The 13,653-nt window shown below is 38.9% G+C and overlaps 1 protein-coding gene across 31 annotated transcripts in view; it reads right to left on the bottom strand.

The window, feature by feature from the left end:
• BMPR1B (bone morphogenetic protein receptor type 1B) overlaps nucleotides 1–13,653 on the bottom strand; it is a 237,721-nt gene that overhangs the window by 129,433 nt on the left and 94,635 nt on the right. For 22 of the 31 annotated variants that reach the window (XM_064416995.1, XM_064417000.1, XM_064416996.1 and 19 more), the window contains 2 exons: nucleotides 11,036–11,097; nucleotides 4,319–4,558 (listed from right to left, as the gene is read on the bottom strand). The exons of 2 other annotated variants lie outside the window; for them this stretch is intronic. In XM_064416995.1, the coding sequence (XP_064273065.1) occupies nucleotides 4,319–4,385 (67 nt within the window). In that variant the 5' untranslated portion in view covers nucleotides 4,386–4,558; nucleotides 11,036–11,097. The remainder of the gene's footprint in view (nucleotides 1–4,318; nucleotides 4,559–11,035; nucleotides 11,098–13,653) is intronic. 7 more of the 31 variants (XM_064417016.1, XM_064417017.1, XM_064417018.1 and 4 more) reach the window with 1 other exon arrangement.

Genomic DNA, 13,653 nt, shown 5'->3' with positions numbered 1-13,653 from the left:
GCTTATATCAGACTTTCACCTTATATTTTGGCATGTCATCGTATATATCAGTATTTCAGCTCCTAAGCAATACTTCATACTATAATTACATTGGTTTGTTTCTCCACCCTTGTGCACCAACACATTGTGCTTTAATCAAGGACTGAAAACAACCTATCCACCCACTCAGCTAGCCAAATGCCAAAGTGTCTCCAGATTTCTTAGCTTTCTTTTGGCTGCAAAATGATCTTCCAAACACGAACGGGCAGTAAGCATCATAGCTGGCTTCTCATGTTTGCAAGCAAGTAAACAATTCTTTGGATACCTCTTCAGCTGCATAGATGTGTGCCAAGCTGAAGCAGCTCATGGCTGTTCATAAGAACCATGCAAGATGCATCAAGAGCATCAAGAAACAGCTGCCTGCAAGGATGAAGCAGAAACGAACACACTGCTGAATTCAAAGCAGAAGGATGTCTTCCTCCTCTTTGCTGTGGAACACTAGCGTTTAGGCTCTTTTCAGGCAAATTTGTCACATCCTACCAGAATGCTGATATCAAGGATAATCCCATCCTGGCACTCATTGCAGTCCTGTGGCAGCAGAGCCAGAAAAATCCCAGTGCTTCCTGGTGGGAAGGGAGAAATGCAGCACACAAAACTTTGGAAGAACTTGAAAAAATCAGTCAGTTGGAGGGACAGATGTGAAATGTGTTGAGGCTAAAGGCTTTGAAGTTACTCAGTGATCAGCAAGAGGAAATGGACCATCTCACACCAACTGAGACCAAACAAGGCACATGCCTTTATTCTGGAGGCAGAAGAGTACGGGACACAACACATGGCATGAAGGCAGCATCTGACAAAACACACTTCTCCCTCACACCTTTCTTTCCTCCCTCATTTCTGGTCCATATGTAGATTTAACACAGAGGCATGTCTTTTTTTCATGCTCAAATCCAAGCCCTCATCAGTCACTGCCTCTGAACACAACAGGAAGAATGCCAGCCCAACTATTTTTCACTCTAGCGCTTAGGCACAGGCTACATTTTTGAAGCCCTGGCTTCAACCTCACTCTCTGGTCCAGTTCTTTGAGACGACACAACAGCTCACTCACACCTCATTCTGCAATGTGCAGAGAGAACTATTTGTTCTCTTGCTGCAGGGGTGTAAAAGCCAAACTGTCTTGGGACTCCAGGGCAGCCCAAGGCTCAGCCTGCAGCTACAGCCTTCAGCAACAGCTGGCACTGGTACAGCACAATAAAAGCAGCGAAGAGGCCTAAGACAATTAAACAAATTGATGGTCTTGCTACTGAACTTTGGTGCTTTAATAACACTTATTGCTTGAGAAGAGATAAATCTTTCCAAGACGGGTAAAGGCACTACAGGGTTCAGTGTAGAGACAAGAGATGGCTCTGCACATGTTACTGCCCACCACACTGAGGAGGACGCTGAGCAAAACACAACTAAGAGAATGTCAGCTGAAAACCAGCCCAAGTAAACAGATTTTATATGAGGCATCTTGGGACTGGAGGAGTGGAAAGGCAACAGCTCCACTGTTTTCACAGTGTCCCTGTGGAAGGACTTGGGAGTACCTTGAGCCTGATAATCTCCATGTCCAAGAGCACCCACACAGCCTCCTGGCATTGCAACCCAATTCCCCTCAGCACATGTAGGACCCTCAGTAAGTCTGAAAGCTGCGTTTGTCCTTGTATATTGTACAAGAAAGCTGAGTACTCCTTACAGATTCCCTGCTCTCTCCCCACAGCAGAGGGGTTTTCTTTGACCACTATTCGTTAGTCCACGAATAGTACCATTCGATTCATAATACTGAATCTAGTCCCCAGAATTATTCAATAAGCTTTTTTCTTCAATCTGTGCTAATAAAACTATACAACACTATAAACATTTTCCACAGTGGACTCCAAGATGTTTGGTGCTCTAGCTGGAAACACTGCTCCTTTTGTTTTTACATTACAGCAGATCCTTTTAGACACACTTTCCGTCAAGCCACTGAATATTTTTGTCTTCTATTTTCTGCAAGGAGAGCCCTAGAGCCCTTTTGAAATCTAAGCAAGAGACTTATGACCAGCTATTGGGTGACTATTATCACTACAAATCTAAGCACATTACAAAATCAGACTCATCAGAAAAGCAGAGAAATGGCCAGGGAACAATTTTCCCTTCTGGAACTGTTCCAATACACAGGCGGATCACACCAGGAAGATCAGCATTAACAGGAGTTACAGGACACACATCTCTCAAGTGGGGAGAAAGAAACAGACTCCATAGAGAGCAAAATTTCCTTTCCATCAAACATTTAAGCTGAAGCTAAGGAAAGAAATAAACCAACTGCTCTGATAAGCTTTGTCAGTCAGTGTCTATTCATCTTACTAATTTAACATATTCTCCCTTTTTTGCCCCATGTCTGACAAGTGCAGGGCAGGTAAAGCAGGAGTAGAAGTATGACATGAAATCCAGCAAAGCACCATGCCCGTGCTGCTGCAGGCTGACAGAAATGCCCATGTTTCGGTTAGGCAAAATTTACAGGGAGAGGCAATATCTTTTATTAGACCAACTGATACAGCTGGAAAAAACAGACAAGCTTCTGGGCATAGAAAGCCTTTCCTGAAGGAGGATTTGTTTGCCTGAAGCATCTGTTTTTTCCAACTATATTGGTTCATCTAATAAAAGATATTACCTCTCTGTGCAAACCCTGCCCCCCTCACCAGCCTTTGAATATTGTGGCTGTAGCAGCAATACTATTACAATTACTTTAGTACTGATGGTTTGCAGTACAGACTTCTGCATTTGGTCTAACAGGCACCAACTCATTTCACAGAGAAAAGGCTACCATTTTTAAAGGCAAGAGCTTATTATAGATTATACTCACTGCCAACATGGGCCAGTGTAAAGCTGATGGTGATGAAGGCTAAAAATATCCCCATCCACAAAATCATTCCAAGTCCTATTACCAATCGTTTTGGGAAGTGACACTTTCACATGTGAACTACACCCTAAAGGGTTTGTCATGAGGATGCACATTTACATAGCAGAGAGAAAAACACAGAAACCAGTAAAGCCTTTCAAGCACTGTGGGCCTCAAGGAAGGTCTTTGTGCCTTACACACTTTGATGTTGTGAGTCCTTCTGGTGGAAGGGATGAGGCATGGGCAGGCACTGCTGCTAGGAGACACACAGATACCTGAAAGATCATCTTCAGCTTATTAAGACACACTTTTTGTTCCATAGTCTGCCACTGAGTTTAGCACAAATCTAACTGAAAAGCATTCGTACTGCAAATGAGAAAAATCGGTTCTTGCCCTCAATTTAAAATACACTGTTATTTATTAGAAAATTGGCCATATTTAGCTACTCTTCACGGCTTTCTGCTCTCTCAGGTGAGCAGATTCACTGTAAGAAGGGTGTCAATAAGAAAGCCACAGTTAAATAATTTTTCAGTGAATTACATTTGGTGGACATACGCTATTACTAAGACATAGTCCGAGTTTTATTTCAGAGATTTACGAAGCAAAATGCAAAACATTTTCCATGACATGTCTGAAGAATGGTAGACATTTTTATTACAGATTTGTTTCCATTCAAATTACAAATGAATGATCCGTATTACTGCTTGACTCAGTGAAGTATAGATTAACCACATTAATTTCAGTGGAATTTCTCCACAGTTTTGCTTTGTCACACAAATTGGAATGGATGTGTAATTATTATAAAATTACTTGACATTTTATATATTGTAGTTCATATGTATCAATCAATGCAAAATTGTTTTTCACCACAAAGCGTTTCATCTATACAGGATGGTTGATGTTTTGCATTTTTAAAATAAAAATACCAGCTAGAAATAAATTCTTTTTGTAAGCAGAACTTTTATAAGCTGATTTGGCAAATATTTATTTCTGACATATATTTTAAACCTATTAATACATATTTATGCAAATATCAACTATTTTCTTGAACGTTCTTTTGGGTTGGGAATGAAGAACTTTATTCACAGAAATGAACTAATAAAACAATCTACAGCCTGATTGCACACCCAAAATAGGCCAGACTGACCAGAAATGCAATAGCAGAGGACTATAATTTTGAATACAATATGGGGATTGAGAGAAGAGGAAGGAAGAAACTAATTTTTGCAGGATTCAAAAAAGAAAAAAAACAGTAAGCTAAAATCTGTAGGACTAAGTCCCTACAACTTTCCCCGTACTGGGGAATTTTAGGGTAATGAGTAAGACTTTTTCCTCAAAACAGAAGTGACATGATAAGAACTACAGTCTCAAAATACTTTACACATAACATGCCATTTCTTCACTTGGCTTTATAATTACCTGCAAACACAGATGAAGAAGGGCTTGTAACTGATAACGGCCAAAAGGTATCAGTTGTTTTGTTCATGAAAATATTTCTCTACATGCTCTGCAGAACAGGCACCATTTGATGAACTCCACAGACAGGAGCAATGCAGCCATTCCTCATCTAACTTCTCTTTGCAAGGTTAGTATTGATTTTCTTGGAGCACTTTTCAATCAGCTCACAGCCACACACCTGGTGCATAGACCATCCCCCTGCTTCATAAAGAAGAACAGTACTTAGTTGCCACTTTTTCACCCCCCCCACACCCCACCCCATCCCCCCCAGCAGAAAATACACAGGTGACTTATTTGAAATAAGGCAATCCAAAAGACACAGGACAGAGATAACAGCATTAATGGATGATGAGCTGTCTCTTGGCCACATTACACTCTAAGACTTGTCTGATCTTTAAGTCAGACACACAGTCTTGTGTGTTTCTATTCAGAGCCACAAAAAGGATAGGTTTTCTTTATACCTGATTTTTTTTTTGTGTCAAATGCAGATACTGAGGCATGAAACATACCAGAAGTCATGGCTGGTTTGCACAAGTTGTCTAAAAGAAGCTAAAACTCTCACCAAGGTATTTCAGACAGCATGAAATAGAACAATCTAAAGGTCCACGTCCCTCTTTGACACCTTTCAGCTGTTTACAGTATTTACAGATGGAGCAAGATGGAAAATTACACAAAACAATGAGATTGATGAATTCCTAGCTCTACATAATACTCCAGACTCCATGTTAAGTGGCCTCTAAGCCATCCCTGAATGCCAAGATGTGCAGAGAAACAAGGAAGAAGTCTGCGTGACTTGACCTGGAAAGAACTTTAAAACCTTTATGCACAGTCTGCATAAGAATATTAGGAGGAAAAAATACAGTAAAATTCTTCATGCAAATTGCCATCTGGGCCAGGAAGCTGAGCACAATACTGTTTTCATCATCTTTAATGATGCACAGTTTAGTTCAGGAGGAGGGGGGAAGGAAATGGGACCAACCTTTGACCAGTATGACAGCAGCATAAGTAATCCCTTATTGCATTATGAAATGATTCATACATGGAGACCTGTTACATTACGGGCCTGCTAACAGTATCACAGCTCCTTACTTGGACTTTTTTTCATTTTGTTTTACATCAGACAAGCCTATTGCTGTCATTTGTAAAGAACAGAATAGCTGCTACAGTTTTAATATCAAACACAGGAAAAAAATACACAGCAGCTGCTCATATTTTCTAGGAAGTCTGTTATAATAATGATGTCATGGAAAAAGGCTGGAATCTATTAAAATGGATCAGACAGGCAAGCCATTCAAAGCCTCCAAACAATATGCATATACAAGCTGCACTATGTACCTTACATTAAAATAAAAACATGCAAATAGTGGAGTTCCTTAAAAATATTATTGAGATCAGGCAATTAGGGTAATTTCATAGATTTACTTCCATAAATTCAGTTTACTACCTGAACTACCCAGTAAAGCAAAATACAAAAGCTACAACCAGCTGACTGTCAATTATGCTCACTTTCACCTATAAAAGCATTTTAATCTATTTTTAAATCACTGGCTCAAGCTACGTAGGAACAAAGAAGCTCTCCCAGCAAAAAAGCAGCAGTGAATAGTTTGGAAACTAATAATCCAACTTAGCTTGTGGTTTTCCAGACTCCACCAAGTCAACTCTGTATGACATCAAATTTTGAACATTCTGGGTTAAACTGATGAGTTCACAAGTAAAGGGCATATATTACAGATAAACCATTATAAATCTGAGATCAAGTTAAAAAGACATTCTTAAATCTCTTCCTTTTCAAACCATCAAATACAATTTTTACCTGCTAATTAAAAAACACCACATACAAACCCCCAAAATCATTATATCTGGTCATCTAAAGAGATCTGTTTGATGACAGCCCTGGTCAGTTTTGCATAAGTAAGCTCTACTGCACTCATTATAATCCATATTCACTACACTCAACATTATAACTACAGCTATCTATTTTAAAATAATAATTATAATAGTAACAATCAAAACTGACTATCAGGACTCCAATCCAAAATTCAATCTGCTAAACAGAATTAAAACCCCAGAAAATAATGACCCAAACTTCACAGATACTTCCATGCTGAGGCCATTAAACACTTCCTCCTGCAAATGGGCATGCATGAACAAATTTGAGTTCACACAAGTCTGACTGCCAAATCTGATCCCCACTATCCTGCTCACATTTCCAACCCCAGTAAAAGAAGGAGGTTATGCTTGCACTAAAAGCAATAGGTCAGTCACACAAGTGTCTCTGTGCACTTCTCTAAAGACTCAAAAGATTTTAGCCAGGGCACAATAAAATGAGTCTGAATGCCTTATCTTAGGCACCTCACAGTGTTCATAAATTTTCACTTTAAGCTGTTATTGCATGTAATAAAATAGCGTTAACATTTCAGATGAACATTCAGGGCAGCTTATAAACTATTCAGTGATTAATGCCCTTGTCTCATGTTTTCAATTTTCATTGCTAGTGGAGGTCATATGTTATGATGTCAGCTTGAATCTAGATTTCCATTTTAAGCAAATTTAATTTAAATTATGATCCTCAGGCATATGGTAAAAGACACTTAAAAGTTTCATACTGAGTAAATTTATTCACTCTGCTAATAGGATAGATTTCACATTATGGTGCCACTTACTCATCAAACAAACAGTTTGGGTGGATGGTCCCAGACAGTAAAGATGCCATAGGTTGAATGTGAAGGAGCAGAACTCATTTATTGGAAGATTTAACAGCACACTTGCCAACCTTGAGTGCAGGGGTTTGCAAGACTCGGCCAATAATAGGAAATTAATCAAATCCTCAGAGCATGATATAAATTGAATCTGCCAAAAGGATTCAGAAGGAGGAAGAACAGAAGTCTTAAAAGATATCTAAGCTGGAGGAAGGCTTGGGTCATATTTTCCTTAGGAGCTTGCGGGATGGAAATGCTTCTTGGGGCCTCTCACTAGTAAGACACTCATTCCTTTATTCTGCCATGTTCATCAGACTTGAGAATTCCTCACCAAATTGCAAAGAGAAGTTTTATGAGACAGCTGAGATCAGAGGAGAGTAGGTGGCCAGTGAAAGGGCTGCTCTTCTCACCTCTGTCCACCCCACCCTTGTCCTCCTTCTATTTCCTTTGGACTATTGCTTCCTTTTTCATGGCCCTGTCTGTGACACCAGCTTACACAACTAAACCACTTGAGAGCTACCTTTGTCTTCTTTCTCTCTGGTCTCTGCTCCCCAAAAGAAATAGTTCTCAGGTGGTTGTGCTCCCTAAGACAACTCACTATGGGCCCAAGTAACAGTCAGATCAATAATTGGACTGGACTGATTTCAAGCCCAGGGTGTAGAGCAACAATTTTCTGTATATTGCCATGTCCTTTTCTCATGTGCATTGGTTCCATGTGAAACATGAACAAAAAATTATTTCAGATGAAGTTATTAGGTTTGATGTTATGGCTTATTATTATTATTTCTTCTTTCCATAAAAGAAATATTCATAGAATAACAGTAAAGAAGTGAAAGTCCTTCTCCAAATAAAACAAAGCTCAAATGGGTTTCTCAGGTATGTAATGCACGGAGCACCAGAATTATTATTGCTTTTTTCTATCATTTATTATTGATTTTTTTTCCCCAGTAATAAATGGTAGTGCAGGTATGTTGTATTGTGTTTCTATACGTTTTGGTTGTACTAAGTCACGCATTGGTTTGTTCTGTTTCCCTCTCTGTTCTAACAGTTCTGCCCTGTTTCTCTCCTCCCTCCCTTGCACTGTCAGTCACCTCTTCTCCTCCCCAGTTACCCTACAAACAAACATATCCTTTCCCTGATCCCTCCCTAGTGCCCTGTCCATCACTTGGCGACCCATCCTCTCTCTCTAGAAGCTTCCAGCCCGGGTGTCGAGTGATTGGTTCAGAGGCCAGGGTCCCTCCCTAAAGTTATCCCCATGGGTATTTACCTAAGGTCACTCATCCCTTTCCTCACACCCCTTGTACTCCCATTGGACTGAAGACCAATCCCTCCCGTGTTTCCTCCCCTCCTTATAAACCTGTGTAAGCACCTCCCCACTGTCTTCAGCCGCTGGTTCCCCCAGGGGTGTTGTCTCCCTTCTTGGATTCAATAAACACAGATTCTCCCCAGCTGGAGTCCACTCTTCCTTTCTGCTGATTGCTGCTGTGTGTCTCATCCAGAACAAGGCGAGAGCCTTAGCTGCCCTCCTGCCCTGCGAGGTGTGGGAGGACGTCCCTCACTGCTAGCGGTGCTGGTACTAGCTGGGATGCCCTGAAGGGCTTTTGGACATTCACAGGTGTACAAATTAAATATTTCTATTCAGCCTTTGAATTACAACAATTTCTTATATTGGTGAAGCAGTGGCAGAAACAACGAGTACAACCCACTGGAATTATTTTAATCATGATATAAGGAAGGATATTCAGTATTTATGTAGTCACTAAAATTTCAAAGTTTGTTTTGACTTGGTTAAGTGCTTAAAAATTACTGCTAAAGAGTGGCCAATCTTCTGTAGCATTTTACAGCCAGATGCCTATAATGCAGCATATGCCAGCTCAAATGTTTTGTATTACACAAGTATAATTCTAAAAACAAGGACTAGTACATGAATTACATGGAGAAAGCATGGACCTACTCATGGGGCTTTTCTGTGTTTAATTTACTAAAGCAATTTTTTTCCCCAAAAATGATTGAACTGACTAGGAACTTCATATAATCTGCCCAAGGTATTGCCTTCCTCCAGGGAGGGATTTTAAGCACAGAGTAATCCAAAACCCTTCAAAAGGTCTTGAGTGTGAAGCCATAAAGCCATTTACATTTATGCACATGTACAACCAAAAGCCACGTATACATCCACACAATTGCATTGGTTCTGTCATTATCTTTGTACTTATTTCAGATTCAGACAGATAAACAACTAACTAGGATACTGTAGAAGCAGGAATAGCATTTGCTATCATGTAGTTAAATATGGTAAATAGATTACTAACCTTAAAATATTTCAAAAAACAGTGTTTTCAAAAAAGCTCTTTGTTAAAAGAAATATTGCAAAACTCAGCTGAAAACATGTTTGAAAAGCTAATAATAAAAATATTCATTTTCTGCAAGAATGGGAACAAAGATTTGGGACAGAACACAGAAAATCAACACAAAAAATCAATTTTAGCAGTCTGAAGAATCCTTATATACCATGTTCCTATATAAATAAAGATGAACATATAAAAGATTATACTTAGTTCATTTGTTTTGTATATAATTTTTGGAATATAACATAGCTTTTTATTTTTTTAATACTTCATGCAACTTACTGGCATTTCAAGGTTAGCACATCCATTTTTATAAGAAAAGGCTAAAACTTTACTTTAAACTTAACAAACATTTATTCTTTTTCCTTTCAAAATCTCGGTATAAGTAACAAAGCACCAGAGTCTTATAAATTTTCTAACACCAAATGCAAATTATGTCGTGAAATTGCTCTAGGAAAAGTTCCAAGAATGTAAACCCAAAGGAACTTCAACACAATTTCTCAGCTTCAGGCTCTTTATGATACTGAGGCAAGGCAACAGAATATGGTACAGGCAGGAAGCTCTGTGTATGGAAAAATGTTTAATTCTCCAATTTCAGCAACTTCTTGTATTGTGTTTATAAGCTCTAAGATGAAATAGATGTATACAAAAAGGAAGAAACTGAAAGGATGGCAAGGACTCTGTAGGTTAAATAGCCCACAAAGTTTTCAGAGAGCTGGAAAAGTGACTTGACAGTTCATAACTGAAAGGATATCATAGGTTTTGTAAGCATCTATCACATTTCTGTGTTTCTCCATCCTTTATTTGGGGTCGAGTGAACTGCTCACTTGCATTGTCTCAGTCGGCATTACAAGTAAAAAACACAAAACTCCTCTCCTTATGTGACAAGGTAAAACTGCTAACATTTTGTTTTTACATCAGCTCTGACTATAAGGCTTTACAACACCACCTCTAGCAAAGTGGGAGTTTTCCCATTATGAACTGAGTAATTATTTAATCTTTCAACAATCCTTCTGAAAAGACTCAAACCCTTGTTTCTTAAGCACTAGGCAGGAATTTTAGCAGATTATTTAAACAAAGAACTGATGACTTTTTGCTCTGCAGATCTACTTCTTGTTTACCCCAGGGGAGTCATCAGTCAAAGAATGACATCTTAACTTGCCAGGCATGCTGTTATTTAGCAATAACCCCAAGGGAACTAGGGACATTTCCTGCACATGAAGTTTAGGTGTCCCAATGGGTATCTGAAAATATGAGACAGACAATGACAAGCAGCCCACACCAGAGTCCTGCTGCCAACACCTGGTGTCTGTGTGCCCATTACCTCCAGCCACTTTCTCAACTGGCTCCCATTTTTCTGTCAGAAGACAATTCTTTACAAATCCCTTCTTGACAGACATCCTAGGTACTAAGCATTCAAAATACTAACATCATTCACACTTGACATCTGTCTTTCAGACATCTGTCTTTCTCAAATACCCTGTTTGTATCACTGTGAGCATCTCAGGTGATTTTTTTCAGCTTTTCAAAATGTAGTTCATGAAGAGTGAGCACCTCTGTGTTTACTTTATGACGGTGCTTATGAACGACAATGGTCTTTATAAAGAAAGAAAATTATTTAACTCAGTTCTTACCTGTAGGTCTCTTAATTTTCAAGAAGTATTCTTATCTCACAGTTTAAGTAAGATGATATAATCTATAATAGAGTAGAAAGATATATCAATTACATATGATATTGCACATTTAGAATTTAGTCACACTTGAGCAAATTGACAGATAAATTTCTAACTATTTTCACGGTGTGGCACATATCAAGCAGCAATTGTACAACATTGCATATACTTACTAATAAAAACTACCTTTTTTTTTCCCTTTCCCAGTGCTCCTTCTCAGACAAGAATATGTAAGAATTTTATCTACCTCCATGCATTACTCATAACACTCATGCTGTGGTTAGATTAAATAATTAAGGTCCTGCTGACACAGTATTTCTTGTCACTAAACACCCCAATCAATTGAATTAGGTGCTTTAGGAAAAGGTGCATGACTGGGCTGAGGTGCACTCAACTCCCATCAACTTCTAATGAGCTCTTCAGTAAAAACATGCAAAAGCCCCTAAAAGTATGGATCTGATTACATCCCAGTGAAGCCTAATTATAAATTAACACCCTGAACTGCAGCTAAACAAAATACTGTGAGCCTGAGTTTCTACTGACCAAAAAAGGCTCCCTGTCCAAAAAGCAGCAGCCACACTGCAAAAACATTCCAGCCAAGACAGCCCACATTTGTGTGCACCATCTCCCACTGAGGGCAGAAACTATGGGCTCTAACCTTTCATACAAGTTGCTGAAAATGCTATAGGCATCACAGTCAGTTACATCTAATGTTCTTTAATCTGCACTTAGTGCCAGACTTGTGCCAAGTTTTTCATTTATTGTTCACGAAGGGCTCTTTGCTGACTTGATTTTACAGAGAGACTGACCGAGTCAGACCAATAAGTTTTGTTGTAAGAAACAGTCTATGTGAACATCTGCAGAACTCAAATAAGCTTTTCTTTCCTGGTTTGGGGTTTTGTTTTATTGTTGTTTTGTTTTTCCTCTTCAACTAACCTACCTAGGGGCAGCATAAGCTGCCTCTGCTCTAGGAGAATTTTCTGGCGTAATCATCACAAAAAATTAATGCCTAGCCTACCTAAACAGCACAGCTGTGAGTCAAAAGCCAGCAGAAGAGAACAGCAGCAACACTATTTCGCTCTATTTCACTGCTCAAATATCTGAAGGCCATGGTGTTGAGCCTTTGTTCTCTGTGCTGGTTCTCCAAGCTAGACAGGCAACCACAAGCCTCAAATTTCACTTCATTGATCCAGGGAAACTGAGGTGGTGTTCAGTTTCAGTTCTGCAACCTGCATGTTGACCTGCCTGTTTGTTGGCCTAAACAATGAGATTTCAGGAAATGAGGCGTTTGCACTTTGTCCAAGTCTTGTTTTCAGAGAGGGGGATCTCTGCCTCAGAGGCCTAGGTTGGTATGGAAGGAAAGCGTAACATCTGGACCCAGGCTCTTGGACTGCATTCCTTCCCTGAGAGAGTTTCTGTTTCAAATTCAATATGACCAAAATAAACACAAACCCAGAAATGGGAGGTGGTCTCAACTAGCTCGAATTCTTTTAGCATAATGGTTTTGTTACCTCTGATAAAAGTGGAGGATATATTTAGAAAGAAGACTGAGCAATTACAATAGTTTGTTCAGTAATATTTTACAAACATCTATTCCCACATTTGGAAGACTTCATACAGACAATCAATACAAAACCAAATCCTAACCATTTGCAATAAAAATATATAGCTTATAGAAATTTTAAAACTTCACATAACACAACATTAGTAAGATCCACAGTAATGGAGTACCAGCAGTTAAATGTAGCAATAACCTATATGATTTAAAAAAAAATCTTCAATTTCTCTATAAAATAACTAAATTTTTTCTGTGCAAACTTCCCACTAAACTAAATGACAAAGTTGCTCAAATGTGCGATGCAAGAATTCCAATTTGAGACTCAAGCAAAGACCTTTGTTTCTTTCGTGCCATGAGAACAATTCAAAAAATATGCTTATAAACGACCTGTCTTAACCCCCACCCACCACTCAAAAAACCCCATACAATAGGAATAAATGGCACACAAGACATTTTCAAGAAACAATGTTCACTTCTCTCCTGAAAGTAAGAAACACTATCTCATTGTGCTCATGTATGGCAAATAGAAGCCTAGAGTTGCAGTTATTTGCTTGCAACCATAAAATAATTGTAATCTGGTGTCTTAAATCAATCTGTTGCAGAACTTTTGTATCAGCTTATCTTTCTTTTAAAGTCTGCATAACTTTAAAGTACTGTTGGACTGAAGCCTTGCCTTCCACTTCCAAGTGACATTTTATTATTTATTCTGGCTAATTGATTTGTCCAATTCCTTGTCCACATTCAGAAGGCACCTTCTGTTTGGAAAGAAAATCTAGTACTTAGGAACTTCAGGTTAAGGATACCCACCACAGCCAAGCAAAGACTGCTTTTTTTTAACTGCCAACATACCTTTTTGTGTGGTTTTGTTTTAACAAAGACCTTGTCGGCTTTTCTCTTGATTTTGCTTTAATTTAGATAAAAATATTTATGCAATTCATGCTCATAACCCAGCAGCCACTTCTTGGCAATTTTAAGCTATTTTTATTCAGCAACACCTGAAAAAATGCCTATGTGGCGCACA

Source organism: Passer domesticus, chromosome 4, assembly GCF_036417665.1.
Source record: "Passer domesticus isolate bPasDom1 chromosome 4, bPasDom1.hap1, whole genome shotgun sequence".
Classification (NCBI taxonomy): Eukaryota; Metazoa; Chordata; class Aves; order Passeriformes; family Passeridae; genus Passer; species Passer domesticus.
Note: the sequence above shows the minus strand (reverse complement) of the source record. Positions and strands in the feature narration are given on the sequence as shown.